The sequence below is a fragment of the Haliotis asinina genome, chromosome 2, assembly GCF_037392515.1.
Source record: "Haliotis asinina isolate JCU_RB_2024 chromosome 2, JCU_Hal_asi_v2, whole genome shotgun sequence".
Classification (NCBI taxonomy): domain Eukaryota; kingdom Metazoa; phylum Mollusca; class Gastropoda; order Lepetellida; family Haliotidae; genus Haliotis; species Haliotis asinina.
Window position 1 is genome coordinate 76,367,371 of NC_090281.1, and position 18,463 is coordinate 76,385,833.

Genomic DNA, 18,463 nt, shown 5'->3' on the forward strand with positions numbered 1-18,463 from the left:
AAACACGATGTTTTTTGTTTTGTATATATTTTATTGAAAAAATATAGTTACAACTGTCGCGAGAATTTAAAGAACATTTAAATGCTTATAAGTACCCCAAGGAGGATCTCTATGAAAAAGAATCCAGCTATATGGCGACTGTAAATAATCAAGTCTGGTTCAGACAATCCAGTGATCAACTGCACAAATGGAAGACAATAACATGTGTCAACCATGTCAGCAAACCTGACCATCCGTTCCCATTAGTCGCCTCTTACAAAAAGCATAGTCACCTTTTAAGGCAAGCATGGGTTGCTGAAGGTCTATACCACCCCGGAGCTTCACTGGTACAAAATATGCAGGTCAGTTTTACCTTTCTGTCCTGGGAACATCTTGGTTGAAACATTTGTACCTGGCTTCTGAATTAAAGAAGTATTTATACCCCGAGCTGAAAAACAAGAGATATGAATCCAAGTTAACTAACTTTTCCACACATTTTTATGTATCTATATTATCTAAAAGAAATCAAGCATAATCCATCTCCATGTCATAATACTGACTTTTGGCACTGTAGAGGATAGACCATCATTCTGTTAAAAATAGGATACAGGAGTTCTTATGATCTAAAGTCCTGCCATTCAGAGTTATGTCCCTTTGCTGAACTCGCATCCATTAGTTGTTTGAAATCAAAATTCATCATTATTATGAGCTTGATCAGACATCTACATGCATGACTCATTGGCTTCACTTAGGTGTTAAACGTCTCTTATTTGTTTCATTATAGACTTATTGCAAGCGTATCTGAGAAATTGCAGACAAGTCTGTAAACACTAACTTAAAATCTCTCATTATCAGTAAGACTGGTGGCATTTCCTATAAGTTGTCCTCACACAGCAAACTTAAGTTTGACAACACATGTTGTTAAAGTTTTTAAACTTGTCAAACTCACACTATCACATGTCAAACACATGTTGTCAATCTTGTCGAGGTGACCAGATGACCAAAATATAATGTGACAATTTGATTGATTGGGACTTCACAACACTTCACACATCAAACTTGAGTTAAGGCTGTTATAAGAAGATGGGAGTTTCGCAGCAGACCAGATCTGCATACTCATGAATGACAGTTACTCTAACACAGCAACACTAACCTTGTTGGATGAACTGTCCAGCAGTTCTGTTGTTGGTGCTGGGTATCCAGCCAGCAGCTGCAGCCCTAGCCTTGTGTGACTGTAACACTTTCTGGCGGCAGTCGTCGCCGTTCCAAATGATGTCATCCTCCCAGTGGACTTGAGTGACCATCAGGAATGTCTCCTGGGAGAAGATTTCCAGCGGATCCATCTCTTTCTCTGGCTCTTGGTCAGGCTGAAAATTTCACAGTACCGTAAGTCACATGATATCCTGCTAGACATGACTTCACAGCAGTAAAGTTTATCCTATTTTTTGTCCAGTCTGTATATCCATCCCTATTCAGAATAAACATCAGGAAATGCTCACTGAAACATAGATCCTCACTAAAATGCCTGTGACTGAATTGCAAAACCTACACGTATCTGAGGTAGCCTTGCCCACAAGGTAAAACAGGTCAAGAATGTGTTTCAGCAAAAAGGTCAAAATTTTCTGAATAAAATTGATATTTTGTACTTATTCTGACTAATGCTTATTATGCTTATCTCCTCAGTCTATGCGAAGACAGTGGAACACTTAACATCCCATGAAGTTCTCTTCTAATTGAAGCGGACGTACAATACCCATCAACAGCATCCCTTTCCCACCAATACGGTCACATGACCAGCCATGCTTACCACTCTCTCCGTAATTCCAGAAGTAGAGAATCCAACGTGTCTAGGTGGGGCGGTAGGGAGGGCTTGATGTCATGAGTCAGGATAAGTATAACTTATTCAGAATAATACATATTTTTCCTTATCCTGACTCATGCTTATTTGCCTACAGACGGAATTGTTGGTGGGTCAGACAATGCTGGATTCTGTTGGCCGCCATATAAGTACTCCCAGTACTTCCTCCCCTACTTCGGGAATTGTAACAGCGGTAATTCGGTACTGTTCTTCCAATATTCATCTGTGAAATAGGGGGACTACATCCAGTCGAACTTCTCTTCTTGTGCTGCGATTGCTGACTGGAATGTGATGATATATATAGATCAGTTCGCATCCTGCTAGTGTCCAGTGCAACTGTACGTAAAGATTTCCATAAAGACCGGTCGCAACCCTTCTTCACGTACAAGTATCTGCATTACTAGTACCGGATCATAATCACTCATGGTAGCCTGTTCAGGATGTGCACATGGACTTTCAACCATTATACTCCCCAGAGCGTCTCGGTCTCAACAAGTCACATGATAAAAGGCTGAGTGAAACTCAGCATCTCTGTGGCATCGCTAGTTATTGTGCGACAAGTGGCCCAAATTGGTGAATGCCAGTGACATCCTATGTGGTTATGTCCTGTAGGTAGTGGTTGGCAAACATTGTGTTTGATTTCCAAACGCAGCCCTCCATTATAGTTGCTAGCAAGCAGTTTCCATTTAGAGCAAGAATGTCGATGACAAGGCTCTCACTTCATGTGGGATGGAAGCTTGAGGTTAGAGTCCTGCTGCTTTGTAGGCCCTCATTATGACAGCTCTCATCCATAGTGAGATAGCGTTGCGGGATACCTCCTCAGGTGTCTCAGTAGATAATGGGATGAATAGGTACTTGAAACATTGTCTCCTTGTCTTTGTACACTGGAGTTATATTTTCAACGCTCTGACTTTGCATAATGATACATCCTGTGTATCATGAGGCCCGATGACTGTAGATAATGCAGGGATGTGGATTTGTCTGTCCAATTGTCCAGGCAGTAGTTTTTTACCATTAAAATTCCACCTCAGTCCTAGATGTACAATCTCACAGAGATTGGAGATGAATCGTGTGTGATCAAAGTCCAAGGCCAATATTTCTGACATTCGTGCCTCGGTTGCTAGGGCGAGTAGGAGCAGTGTTTTCTGGGTCAATAATTCAAGCGGTATCCAGTCTGGTGGCTCGTAGTCATCACTCATGAGATGTTGTAGTATGACATTCAGATCCTTTGATGTTCGTCTTCCAGCTTAAAACGATCATACTAAGGCAAGTTGTTCAGGTACTTTAGTCAGTTTGATCCCGTTTTCATGGTGATAACGGAGCTGAGTGCCACCAAGTATGTCAAGGGTGTAGTACCTTTCAGTTCCCTGATATGTCGTAGATGACATAAGTAGTTTGCTACTTGAGGATGTGTGTCCTTCATTGCAGTGATGCCTTTCTTCCTGGCGTATCTTTCAAACCACATCCATTTATCATCATATAAGGTGTGGGTAGGTGTATGTAGAGCTTGGGTAACTGCCTCTGGTGCTCTAGCATATAATCCTCAAAGCAGGCCTTGATATGATCCACACTTGAAGCTGGAACAATGTTGGATAGCCATATGCTTGTTTGGTGTGCAGATAGACAAGTACGTTCTTCCACTCTGGTAGTTGCAGTGTTGATTCTCCTTATTCCTCATTAAGTATTGGGAACCAACCTCTTGCTGGCCAATAAGGCGCGACCAATGACTGATGAGTAGAAACGCCTCTCGGTGTAGAATCCATTCCGTTGGAGATGGTTCTCAAGAGCATGACAGCCTTTCGAAGTCCAAGTCCAAGCCTTTCCAAGTCTTCGACCAGTGCCGTACTGTGTTGATTACAACTTTCATCTGGCAGTTGATATGCTGAATGCGTCCCTTTAAGTTTCTCTTGGGTACCAGGAAGATTGGGAACCTCAAGGGATTTCAAATGTTCAACTATCTTCGCATAGAGGGAGGAGATAAGCATAATAAGTATGAGTCAAGATAAGGTTAAATAATAATAATAATATGTGTGGCACAATTTCATGTATTATAAACAATTTGAATGAGTGAGTGAGAGTGAGTGAGAGAGAGTGAGAGAGTGAGTGTGGGTTTGAGCCACTTTTAGCAATACCAAAGCAGGGACACCAGAAATGGGCTTGAAGAATTCTACCCGTGTGAGGAAATAAACCCAGGGCTTTGATTTTCGATACTTTCTTAGCGCTAAGATGGTCACAAGTTAATGTTTATACATGGCACTTACAACTACCTTAGCACTAAAAGAGCTTTGAAAATCTAGGCCCTAGTCTTCAGCAAGACAGGCAAACATATGACCACTGGACTACCCTACCACCCCATTTAATGATTTAAGGATTCCTAGAAAACTACAAAAGAAACAAAAAAGACATAAATAACCAACATAATTTTATGCAGTAAGATTTGAAAGAAGCCATAAGACTGGAGGTTACAACAGAAAACATATTACCCATTTCACTGCTGATCAGAAAATACAGATGAACAGATGAAAAAGCATACAACAGATGACGTACAGGGACAACCAACAATGTTCTGAAGAAAAGTCACCTGTTTCAGTTTAAATCCATAGTCAAATCCCTCTCCAGTTTCATCCACTTCAAGACGATCATACCACAGCTGGGCAGGGCCATACCGCCATGGTGCCACTTCCATCTTCTGTTCTAAGTCTGCAGTTCCATCCTGGGTAGACTTAGAAATTATCTGTTCCATGGGCTTAAGCATCTTCTCCTGCAGAAACACATTATCTTATGATCTTTTGACAAAAACAGATTTTCATTTCTAAAAAACACAAATCTTAAAGAAAATTATGAAAAATGTAGGTTTGAAAAGAAAACAGCACAAACTTTCTCAATTTTGAATCCCAGATAGGACTCAAACCAAGTAAAAGAAATGGACTCTGTACATTAGTGAGAAAGTGTAGTCCCACATATAGCTTATGTTCAGTGTGCGAAATTAGTTTCAAAGTTTTGATAACAAATCAGACTGAAAGTTCCTAGAACACAAAATAATTCACTGTCCCAAAATTTGAATGTAGACACAAGTTTCATCATTAAGCTCCTAATATAACCAGGCCGTAATCTTGCATCAGGGGTTCAAGAAAGCAACTTGTCCTAGAAAATATGTTGATTTATGACTCACCTGAGTCCCGTGTCTGCCACATTAGGTAATTAGTCACGTGTGATACACATGACATGTTTTTATGTCTGTGGGTTGCAAACAAACTAGATTCATTTTTTTCGGATGACGGGATCTGACGGAAACTGGTGCAAACTCTTGTCAGTTTCAAGTCCTGCTTTGTACTTGGACGAATGACAGATTCTAGCCCTGCAGTAGTTTACCATCTCTACTGACATGATTTTTTATTGGATTTATTTGTTTTTGGATTTATTTGTTTTTTTAAAAGCAGCAATGTATATTATATGTCATGAATTAGTGATAAATGTGTTTTAATTATGTTTGATGTTTTGGTTGCATGTGACCTTTAATGTTTACTGGACTCTTTATTGAAGAGTGATACTTTCACTCTCTACTATCTCTACTTTATTATTATTGCGAACTTCAATAGCTTCATTATGAGCAGATAAGAAAAGAAACCCAAGATTATTTGCAGTTTGAAACCGTAAGTGGAAATGATCTAGTAGTCCACGGACAAGTAAGATACCATTATTTCATTGCCCTAAATGAAAACTGACTTGTCCCAGGCATTGGGCAATTGGAATTTTGAACCCCTGTTGCATGATTTTAAAGTGGTTTATAACAAGTCAGAGACAGTGACATATTTACAAAATGACCTCCATGAAAATTCACTTGACAGTCAGGCTAGTGACTCTGGATATTTACTGGCCTGACTGGAATTTTACCAGCCACAGGCTAGTGGGCCAGTTGCTATTTTCGCACACTGCATGTATTACATTTGATCACTTTCTATATGGCATTCTATATGTATATTCAAGGTTCTGCATCTTCTACATACCTCATCATCAGACACAACCTCCTCAGGCTTTGCTTGGCGACCAAAGTTGGGGGTGATGATGACATCCTCATCATCCTCAAACACCCTGTCCCTGAACAATGGTCTGTCGACATGTGTATCAGTGTGTCCTCCATCCGGCTGATGGTAGGGATCTTCCTCTCTCTCATCCTTCTGATCCTCATCTCCTTTCTGGTCATCTTTAGATTCCTTGGGATCTTCCTCTCGTTTCTTCCTCTTCCTTTTCCAGACATGGGGTGTATGCACTGGCTTGAATAGCCTAGAGAACCGTAAAACCTGCAAACAAACATAAGTTTTGACTAATTTATATCTATACCATCAAAATGTTTCTGTACACAAAGTGAATGACTTTTTACTCTGGTTCAAGCAATATTCTGGCAATATAATGGCCAAAAACGGGCTACAAACGTTGTACTCATGTTGGGAATTGGACCCGCGTCTTCAGACTGATAAGCAGATGTTTCAACCATTAGGTAAAAAGGAATAACAGTGCACAAATTCCTGCTTCCTATACACATACGGAACAATATTTATTCACAAATCCACAAGGATGCAGAAAAAGTCTGAATACTTTCAGCAAAAATTTTGATCAAGTAACACTAAGTTATCATTGAGTCTTCTACTAGATGGGTTATGGTATCATGTGCAATTTAATTCCTGTAACCATGTGCTAATCAAGATACAAACACAATGGCAGTAACTGAAGTACAACACTATTACATCGTCTTAATAATATAACTCAAGTGTCTGGAACCCCCATTTTGTACTCCAGGACCCCTGAAAATTAGGAATGTGAGTCCCATGGGCCCTCAAATATTGGACTCAACTTGAATCGCTGAGACTACCCCATCGCCTCTGTACACACAAGGAACTTATCACAGCAGGATTATCTGAAATTTGAATACAACCATAAAGGTGACCAAACTTGTATTATGAAGTAGTGGTAGAGATTTTGTATACAGTTTTACATTTCTCCCTTAGTGCATTTGGATGCAATATCTGTACCAAATCTTTGGTTGACAGCATGAACAACAGTCCAAACAATAGGTTACCACCACCAGTTGTATAGTGATCACCCAGTCCTAACTAGAGTAAGTTCATGCCAGTATTGTTTATCAATGATCTACTCTGTAGAGTCTGTTTTTGTATGGCTACACCATTTGTTTTTAATATTCCCACAATATCAGATGGTGGGGAAAAATACGAATAAGGCTACAAACACTAGGGCTGCAATGATTCACCCAGTTCTTGTTTCTTTTCAGTATTTTATATTGGGCCCTGTGAGATGATAATTTTCTTCTCAATTCTTAATACAGGTAAAAACATCAGATTTCATTTAACTCTCAGAGTCCACATGAGCTATTTTCTATTTTCTTTGCGTGAAATCAACCGTCAACTTGGCAATGTCTACCAACGACAGTGCTCACTGCATAATTAGCCCCGCTGGTACCAATCACATTCAGCCTTATTTTAGCACTCACTACTGTTAAAGATGGATTTTAACTGTGCGGCAACAACTGAAATAGATATTCAAATATTGAATCAAAATAGTGACAATCGTTAGATTCGATTTGAGATGAATCAAATTGAAGCAGCTTTAACAAACAGTGTGCCAGAGTGGGGTATCAAACCTTCATCTTCATGGCATGGCTACCCCATCTTCCTTTTAGACAACAGAACTTCAGATCAAGAGGACTGTGTGTGTAGTACCTTGCCAGGTCTAAACTCAGGGAAGAGAGTTGTCACATCCACCTCAGACAGCTGTGGAGGCAACATGTCTGCCAGGGGTGTCTTCAGCTTTGAGCCTGGTGACAGAGAGTCGGACTTGGGAGAACTCTTGTCCGGACTTTGAGTGGACTTGACTGGCGACAGGTGAGTTGGGTCATGATGCAGTCCATCTTGTTGGCCAGACATACCATGGCCTGGCAGCCAAGATGGAGGTGGCATCAGCTTCCTGTCACACTCAGTGTCATCATAATCTTCATCTTTACTGTCTGTCAATACAAATAACAGGGGATACTTGAGAGATTTCTACTGTAAATCATTGGAAGAATTTTACCAGGTTGAGATAGTTGAAACATTTCCTTCATGCTGTAGTTAGGATAATGATAATCTTCCAGTTGTATGATGGCAGACTGTTAATAACTGAGTCTGCAAGAGACAAACCACTGGTTGATACTACGAGCAGTAGCCCATTCTATCAGGCTACATACAATCAACCAAGCATTACCAGCCAATATGGATAAGTCACTTGATTAGTGAGCTTGGGCCTCTATTACCTTGCCTGCTACTGGACAAAACTGCAATATCAGCCAAGAACATCCTTTGTTTAACAAAACACTAAAAAGTATTACAGCTGTAAGACAGCAGTCTTTAGGTATGAGAGTCTGGACCTGACAATAGAGTCATTAATATTGTAAACAATTATCCACATGGTTAAGAGATGATGATATGCTATCAACTATGTAACAAGGTTCTGAAAATCTTCTACATTCAGCTTGCTCATGACCACACCAAGCACTTGAGGACCTTTTCTAAACCAAAATCTCCACAGGTTCAGCCATGAAATAACAGAAGAGCATGCACAATAACATTGGTATGGACTGGCAATAACATTTAAGGAAGTGCAATAATGAATCTGATGACACTTATATTACTGTTTGACACAGGTGAAGACTTGGTTTACCTGCAAAGATTCAGACAAAATCTGCTTTAGCTCAGCACGTGGGTGGGTGAATTTGGTTTCACACCACTTGTAGAAATATCTCAGTAATATCATGGCAGTGGACACCAGAAAAGGGCTTGTACCCTGGTGTAAACAGTAGGCTACTCCACTGCCCTAAACATCATCTGAGTGAACAAGGATTCAAACCTACAAAGTACAATCACAGGTTACTTCCATGTTCAAAGATGCACCTCTGAACAGCACGAATTGCACCACCATAAACTGACACACACCCCTCTCCAAAGCCCTCATAATAACAGTGAGGATCATTACACTGTATCTGCCTTATTCTACCATAAATGCTGGAATGTGAGGAATCGACCCTAGTCATCAGCGTGACAAGAGAACGCTTTAACCACTAGGCTACCCCATCGGCCCCTTAGCTGAAGTCAGAAGCAACAGTAACATGTTACCGTGTCTCATCATATGAAAAGAACCCATTGCCTCTCGCATCCGTGCTCCACTATCTTCGCACGATTCGTCAGCAGTCTCATTGATGTCAGAGAAGTCAACAGCATTGGGAGCCTTTTGAAAATAGTCCTCTGTCAACAAAACATGGTAACACAAGTGACAGAGAGGGCTCAAATGTCAACATAACACAAAGGAAATCTTAACGTGTGTGATGAAATCAAACAGTCATCTGATCACATTCATTCATCATGTATCTAGTGAATTACTGAATAATCTTGAAATAGACTGTTACCAGTCTGTAATGACCATCTGATTCTTAGGTCAAGACACATCTACAGTCTCATATTTCATCATTTAATCTAAAGAAAGAAAATCTTCAAAACATTTGGGATAAAGTGGTCATTACATATATACATTTCTAAAATGTGTCAAGCGAATGAAATAAGAAACGAACAGTTGAGGGTTACTTCCCTAAAGATACATATCAACTTCGGTTGCTGAAAATATCCAGTCCAACTTATGTAAATTTCCTAATTTCTGAAGGTTTCTTGAGTCATAAACTAAACACGAAGGGTTCTTGAGTCATTAACTAACTACTCTAATGTCAGTGTGGTAAATCATGGACAGGCAGGCAACAGTGCAAAATGTCAAAAGGGTCAACCATGCCAGATAAGACATGCTTACTACTGTTGCATTTTTCAACATTTTCTGTATTGCCTTAATTTGACGAAACAGGACTAAGGCTGGCTATTTCAGGATGTTCATAATGGCCTATACAAGGTCGTTATATCATTCAAACACTACAAGAATTGTATTACATCTCATACAAAAATTCATATCTCAGATGCCATCACAACTCAATCAGTTTGATTGCTATGGTGGCCATTTTGAAAATCAGATTCAATCTTGGATTCTCATCACTGATGAGAATAAGCTTATTTAGTTTTGGCTTCATAGGTCCTGTTTTTTTCTGTTGAGATGATGTATACATTTCAAGCCACTGAATTTAGTGGTTAAGTGCAAGGCTAACAAAAAGTCAAAATATCACAAAAATAAGATATATGGGGTGATCCTCTAAGCATACAAAACATATTTCATAAACATTTCGAACAAAATGGCTGAGTAATTGTTGCAAGAACTTCTATCTTAAAGTGTGATCAAAGTTTAGAGGAAACACATGGTCAAAATTAGATCAAGTAGACTATCCAGGTAAAATCCATGGGCAGACGGATATTCTGGACGATGTACCTTCATTGAGGTACAAGCACTGGGGACAGATTTTGCCAAATTCCAGAAACAAGATCAGCAAGATTGCAGAAAAATAAAACATCTTCAGCCATGTCAGAATGTAAGTTCTTGGACACACTCAGACCTGTAGACGGAGACCCACCTGATCCATTGTCATCGCTGCTGGTGCCTGCAGCAGTATCCGTGGCAACACTAGCATCTTGAGTCAGCTCCTTTACCATTGACCCAATTCCTCCCAGGGTACTGAGAGAACCAATGTGTCTCTTAGATTCCTGATAAACAAAAATATCTATACAGACACACTGCACCTACAACACTGAATTTATGGAAGTTGAAAGAACATGAATACATGACACATGTTTAAGAAAAACAATCTCTTATTAAGTACCATGACATTTCTGAGCTACTATCTGTTACTTCATGAGGTGACATGTCCTGGCACCTACCTTAGTAGCTCTTAATGTGACCATATGGCATCTTAATATCTGACCCTACAAGATCAACCAAACTTTGCTGAACAGGCTTTTGACTTGTAACACAAATCACACAACAGTAGCTTTGACTTTCATAAAAAATTTCTCAAGGAGCTTTTTTCTTAAAACATACAAACATCCTGGCCTTCCTACTGCCATGAGTTCTCTTCATGACAAAAGTTGCTAAACCATCATTAATCAGCTTGGTGCACTTTACACAGTACAATTCATCTTCTATGACTGTTTGTTTGCTGTTTATGCTATATAACAGCATAAGCTATTATCAAGTCTGGACCAGGCAAACCAGTGATTTACACCATGAGTATCAATCTGTATAACAAGGATATGACTTGCATCAATCAACATCATGATCTAATCAATCACTCCTTACAACAGTGAGGTGAGTTTAGTTTTATGCGACACTCAACAATATTCCAGATATATAGCAGCACTCTGTACACAATCAACTCTGGACCAGACAATCCAGTAATCAAAAGCATGCGTATCAATCTACATACAGTAGAATACTTTTCATAATGAACATAATGGTGTGAATAACAAACTGAGCAAACTCAGTGTCAATTTGCAGTGCTTACTTTGCAAAGTTAGGTCATTCGGATTTCTCATGCAACACAGTCTGGGTAACAGATTTAAGTAGCAGCGAGGTATCAGTGCTAAATCATCACACAGTGAAAGTTCATCAGTCAATCATGACCTCTTCAGTGATTCTAACTTGTCAGCTGCATGGTTACTGGTTCAAAAGTGAAGTAAGTATATTACAAAGTAATCTCAGTGGTCCCTTGGAGTTCGTTTTAATGGGGCACTGATGTGGAGTGAATAATGTTTCTCACCAACCAAACTGAAAAATTGGTCAGCACCCGCTCCCTCGACAGTGACAGACAAAGGGACTGGGCTCCGGTCCACATTAGCAGAATTTCTTCACCTAAACAGTCAGGAGGCCGATGCCCATCATATGCCATTATTTAAAAATATCCATGGTATTCCTTGTCTGATTGTAACAAAATATCCCAGCAGTGTAGTTTTTTTGGATGCTTGGATGGTATAGTGACTGGTCCAATTTGATCCTATTTCTGTGTTTTTTACCTCAATATTTAATCATGTCATGTGAAAATACGATGTCTACCTGCATGTAGCAAGCCATTTGTTTCAGTCCGAAAGATTGCAAAGCTTTATGTTTAGATAGTTTTGAGTGTTGGCTCAGCTGTTATACCAAAAATCATACGTAAATTTTGATAGCTATGGTAGCTACCCTAGTTTATTATCTATGATAATAAAAACACACAGTTGATTTATTTGAATTCGTAAACTAAAAACAATGACTTTGCAATTGGTAGAGAAATCTGAAAATTTTCTTACGGGAAACAAACTGATTACACCTATTTCCCCAAGTACACAGCAAATGCCTGTATGTATTTCTTATGTAACAACAAAATTCCGTTGGTATCCTCAAAACAGTATTGGCCCATAAGTGTTTTCAGGCTGTATGCAACACAGAGATTACACCTTCCTTGCTGTATTTGATGGTATAACCCTAAACGTGTTATTTGTCATCATTCTCTTGTTGGGACCCGTGAAGGTCACGGGGTAGAATAGGCCTTCAGCAACCCATGCTTGCCATGAAAGGTGACTGTGCTTGTCATTAGAGGCAACTAACGGGATCGGGTGGTCAGACTCGCTGACTTGGTTGACATATGTCATCGGTTTCCAGTTGCGCAGATCGATGCTCATGTTGTTGATCACTGGATTGTCTGGTCCAGACTCGATTATTTACAGACCGCCGCCATATAGCTGGAATATTGCTGAGTGTAGCGTAAAACTAAACTCACTCACTCACTCATTCTCTTGTTGGTCAGTTAATGAATTTAGAACAGGTATAATTAGTGGTAACACTACTCAGGTTACTCAACAAAGGTTCCCATTCGGCATTTCTCCTGTCTGGAGTAAATACTCAACATTGTAAATTAAGGTCTGTAGTTGCAAATGTATTGTATGTTGTGTAATATGTGCATTAAAGTGATGTAAGAGGATATATCAGCTGAGTTACGAAAACAAACATCGATCAAAGGATTAACCGATAACACACTGATTGATTAATCACTTTTATCTTATACAGCGGATTTGTCAAAAGGCAGTGTGTCGAGATGTACTAATCTATACTGACTGCACCCTGTCGTAAAGTGCGAGTGTAAAAACAACATCCTCCCTTCAAAGAATTCACCACCAATGCGTCGACTGATTGATTACTCATTATTGGTTAACTAAATTACTTAGAATGGCGGACATCATACAATTAATTGCCAGGTGTGCTATCTTGGGTAACCAATGAGAGGTTTATCAGGTTTTCACCAATGGGAAAGACGTAAAACGATGTGTTACTTTTTCGTAAATTTGACTGTTGTAAGACAAATGACACAGAGCAGGATTATTTACCAGCAGCAGATGAATGGAATATCGTTCTTTTATGTGGATATTGATGGATACATTCCTGAACAAGGTAGTAGCCTGACATGGTTGCTATAACATTAGTCTGTTTTAAATTCATTCACTGCATTTTGCTTTAATTTATTTGTTGTAGCATTCAGCAGAATCTATATTACAGAAAACACACACTAGATCGGGTATGTGTCTGAAATAGGATCTACATTGGCAGTCTACACAATGTTTAAATGTTACAGTCATGTTAGAAATTTACTATAAGTATAAGCAGACCGTGTGTTCTTTTATTTATTTTCAAAATCATACAAATATGACAATAAACTAATTAGGGTTATGAGACAAAACATGAAGACGTACTCTGGCTTTGTTATTTTTCTGTCTTAATAGTTTTTGACCATTTTACCACTGGCAGATGATTAACCTTCGAAGTGTTTCATTTGTTTTTATAATACATTTGTAATGAAGTATACATGACTTCACCTTAGTTGATCTGTCTATAATTAAACTCTCAATTGCACATACAGGCTGCACATCTGTGGTCACGAACCAGTCATGAATTCTGAGATATCATCCAAGTACTCAAGGAAGAAAAACAATAACAAAAGGAACAACCAGTCCACGAAAATGTTCCACATCAGTGCCCCTTTAAAGGTATTTACCTGTGATTGGGATACAATGAAATGTGTCAACCAATTCAGCAAGCCTACCATCCGATCTGGTTATTCATATCATACAAGCATGGGTTACTGAAGATCAATTCTAACCCAAATCTTAACAGGTAATTTCTTACAAGTATGGGATGCAAAGACCAAGTCTAACAAACATCAGTCAATAAGCTTTGAGTACATGACAAAACAATGAATGAGTTTAGTCTTATTAGCAAAATCAAGACATGACGAGTGAACATTTTAATCAATATGCAATCAACCACCCCACAAAAACAATGAATATCAAAAAGGTGTACCTCATCAAGGAAGTCCTCTTCCAGCTCCCCCTTCTCGTCAATGTTGCCGAACAGGAAGCCAGTTAGGGAGGAGACAGCAGCATTGTGCTGGTCACCCTCATGCTCTTCCTCGCTGTCCATACTTATTTTCCTTGCAGATCCTGAAATATTTATGCAATCATATGTCAAATTTGAAAGGAAAATTTGTGCTATATTCAATGTCAGTTAGCAGTGTAATCATATATTGTGATACAAGGCTCACAACAGAATGCATTGATTTACAAATGACATGAGTATCTATCTGCACAATTTGAAAATAATGCATTGAATAAATGTCTTTATACTGAAAGCTTTATCCCATTAGTCTCATGATGAGCATGGAATTCTGAAGAGCAATTATATTCTGGAAGTTGGAATATTCATTATCAGCATTTACACTTCCATTAAGATTAAAATCAAAGACTATTACCCTCTTGCAGTGAATTTAGTATAACAACATACCTTGCTTGTCTCACAGTTGTGAGAAGACACACATGATTCACAGTTGACTGACTATCACATTACTCTGCACATTTGTTCTGAAAGACAGTTTAGAAACATGAAGAACACCTGCTATTCCTGCATCTTTGGGAATAAACAAATAGCATCATGTGAAAACAATACTTTATAAGAATATAACCTGATACTATCTTCTGGGTTACCTTACTTTTGATGTACCTTACTTTTGATGTAACAGATTAGATTTGACATGTAAACACATCAAAAAGATGGTGGGTGGATGGGTGGGTGGGTGTGTGTCTGTCTCTGTGTCGTTTTTTTTTAACATTTTAACAGGGACTGTAAATATGGGCAGGGTGATGTGAATTAAGATCACATTTAACTTGTATTCATAAATAACTCAGTTGGCATTTCAGGAGTCTCAATAGGTCTCATCCTTTGAATCATACATCAAAGGAATATTTTCACAATTCTTATGAATTATACTAACCTTCCGAAACAAATAATGAAATATGTCATTAAATCTAAACATACATTTGAATGGCAAAATTGAAATATTTCTGTGGTGTGGTAAGTAAAACGGAGTATAACTGTCAGTGTTTATATAAAATGCAGCAGTTTCGTCAAAACCTATTACTATACAGAGGAGGAATTATTTACTGAAGTTAATATTTAGCGTGACTCAAGTCAAGAATATTTTCCTGAAATTATGCCATGTACACTGATTAAGTTCATGCAAGGTGTTACTGACAAATCCTTCCCTGATGTACCACAAAATGAAGCTTTTGAACAGTTGCTTTGAGAACAGATGGATTCTGCAAACATTAGTTGTCAACATAAGAATTTATGAACCACATAAAGTTACTGTATAAAGTCTTGTGTCAGAAAGAGTTCCTTCCGTTCCCCCATATTCTTTCTTCGGCAGATTAACAGAGGTTACACTGAGTGGTTCAACCCTATATATATGGTACTTTATTTCAGAGCATTTAGTTATTTTTGTGAGTCCTCTTGGGTTTCTGTTAGGCTTTGTTAATAATCCAAGTAATATATCAGTTTATAAAATATATATATATTTGGGACTGGGAACGAGAGGAACTCTTACCAAAACATGTTACTGTTACTTTATAGTTACTCCAAACACAACTTGACAAGTACCGGTGTTTTGAAATCAGCCGCCGGTCAGAGCTCAATCTGCTTGGCTCATCACAATTGCGTCCAGTTACAGTGGGAAAGCAAAGCTGTCTCAAAATCAATTTCCAAACACCACATCATAAAATTAAAACAAAGCTGTGAACTGTGGATATGTATAGGTCAATGCATACATAAGCGTCGCCAAAATAGCTCCACTGATTTGGAACAACAACACTATTTCCACGGAGCAATACTCTAACACTTTTCACTCTTCCGCCATATTGGCGGGGCTTGCTGTAGTGCCACCTCCCGGCGATATCCAACGATGAATTATCCCCCCTTACAGTTATCGCGAAAGAAAACATCCATCTCGAAACGTTCTTAACCCTAAGAATTCAGAATACGTTTCGAAAATAGCTAGCCTGGTACATTGTCACGCTCCCACGACAAACATGATAATGTACCCCCAGCATCTCAAGCTCTTATCCCTCTTGAGTAGAAAGCCATGAAGTTTGGAAGGAATTCACTTGGGCCATTTGTAACTTCACTTAAGAAGGCAGGGGTGGGTGGTGAATATGAAACCCTAAGGCCCTTTTAAATTTAAGTGAGGTTAAGGATTTTGGAGGTCATGGAAGACAGACAAAGTAAAATCAAACGTCTCCAATATTGAACCACTGCTTTTGCCGAGTGGGCACTATGCTAGCATGATTTCAGATAGCATATTGGTATATAATTAACCTGTGTCTCTCCATGTATAATATATAGAGTTCGGGACTGTCACTTCGAAAGGTACATTTACTGGTAGTGGATGTATTGGGGCTTTAAAATATAGTAATGGGACAAACAATTTCTCAAACTGACATGCAAGCTTGTGTTGAACGTCGCGTCCTCTTATCCTTGCCAAGCGTCCAATCGACGACGTGGCAGCATATGTGGACATACATGTACAACAGGACGCTGTGGTCGCGTAATTGATTCCCCAAGGTCGATCGTGCTTTGATCGGACGCAAGCCATGGATACTACAATTCAGACGTAAAAGGTGGCAGTCGGATACTGATTTCGCTGACGAAGCTAGCTCACATGATGTCCATTTCCCGTAGACGTGTTTGACTGTCCTATGGCACTGTGATGTCCAGTGAGACTAGAAACTCTACTGTCTAGTGACCATCTTTACAATAGTTATAGACTAAGGCTTAGTCTCTGAGTATTTATAATATTGCTAGTAACAAACCCACCCATTTTAACTGAAAGGGAGACCCAGGGTGACCAGAGATTCTGAACCCGAGGAAATCTAGACTTGCTTCTAAATATTTAAGGCTTTAGCAAAATAGCGTTTGAGTTAGGCAAAATAACGTGGTTCAGGGACTGTGAGACAGATTATCTTAGTTACCTTACGATGCAAGAATATAAGCAATCTGGTTATCATAATAATTTCCCGTCCTGATGGAAGGGGACATCTGTAATTTGTCATCTAGACCCTAAAAACAAATATGCCTAAACAGCTCATGCTAGTGTAGAATTTGTGGCAAGTCTAGATCATAATAGTTTCTGAAAATGAGGAAAGTCTGACCTCCCTTTTATAATATTTGGAACATATTTTACCGTTTTCTTTCTGTAACATATGTTAATTTCAGAGTGTAGAGGTAGTCTCTAGAGCGTACGCATTTTGGACGGGATATTAGGTGATATAAGATAACATGGAATGCGTCAAGAGTATTGCACTTGTAAATTGAACGCGCATTCACAGGTGTGTGCGCGCGCGCGTTGCATCTGTTTGTCGGTGTAATACGTATATATAAGTCTGACAGGGACACTTGACAGCTTTATAGCTGAGATCCAAAGGTACACCATATATAGAGACATCAAACCTATTAGTGTGGTTTTATACCCTTGAAATGAAGCCAGGTCGGGCAACCTGTGACATCTTTAACGTCTTCCCATAATACGAGCGTCATCCCAGTCAGACAGCCTGAACATCCAGACGGTAGTTGACTCTTACCATAAGCAAAGCCGCCGATTTAAGGCGATGTCGGAACATACTGTTGGACAAATGACGAGATGGAAGCCATCCTGTCTCTGCCTTGACATGAACGGATGAAGTCTTGTGATTTCTAGAAGAGCTGTATTCTTCTCAGAAGTTGTCACTAGTGACCACACTGGATGCTTACGGCCTCCATTGGTGTGCTGATGCTCAGTGAGCAATCGGTTGATATTTGACAACCTACATCTCTTGCAGTTGCCCCCAATGACATCACAACATTCTGCATGCCAATGGCGTGCCATCTTTGAGCGGTTGCCAGTGCAGAAGCCCCGTGCTTGCTTATCATCGACGAAATCAATTGATTTTCCGATTTATCGAGCCGAAGGAACGGTGTATACACACTGAAACGTGATACTTGCTTGATGATGGAGACACGTATTGCATTTGTTGCTTGTCTCTGGTCAAAGCATGTGTGTATCCTAACCAGTGTATGGTGCATCTAAAGAGTCAAATTAGCCGTAAAACGATAATTATGATATGGATATAATCACCATTATGGGGGTTAAGATCCACAGCTGTTGCGATACTGTTTAATATATAAATATGCATGTCCGTTTGGACTGTTGACAACGAACAGTCAATCTTCAAGTTATATTCTTGATGTGTTACGAGACCTAAATGTCATGATCGAATTGCGAATCACTACAGGACAGCATGACAGCATGTTCTTACG

General features: G+C 39.3%; 1 protein-coding gene across 2 annotated transcripts in view; it reads right to left on the reverse strand.

Moving 5' to 3' along the window:
* Positions 1–16,041, reverse strand: part of LOC137274347 (transcription initiation factor TFIID subunit 1-like) — a 61,128-nt gene extending 45,087 nt beyond the window's left edge. For both annotated transcript variants that reach the window (XM_067807496.1, XM_067807497.1), the window contains exons 1-10: positions 15,773–16,041; positions 14,621–14,697; positions 14,141–14,280; positions 10,389–10,518; positions 9,001–9,129; positions 7,573–7,856; positions 5,845–6,138; positions 4,419–4,598; positions 1,133–1,346; positions 353–427 (exon numbers count right to left, since the gene is read on the reverse strand). In XM_067807496.1, coding sequence (XP_067663597.1) covers positions 353–427; positions 1,133–1,346; positions 4,419–4,598; positions 5,845–6,138; positions 7,573–7,856; positions 9,001–9,129; positions 10,389–10,518; positions 14,141–14,260 — 1,426 coding nt within the window. In that variant the 5' untranslated portion in view covers positions 14,261–14,280; positions 14,621–14,697; positions 15,773–16,041. The remainder of the gene's footprint in view (positions 1–352; positions 428–1,132; positions 1,347–4,418; positions 4,599–5,844; positions 6,139–7,572; positions 7,857–9,000; positions 9,130–10,388; positions 10,519–14,140; positions 14,281–14,620; positions 14,698–15,772) is intronic.
* Between the last annotated feature and the right edge of the window lie 2,422 nt (positions 16,042–18,463).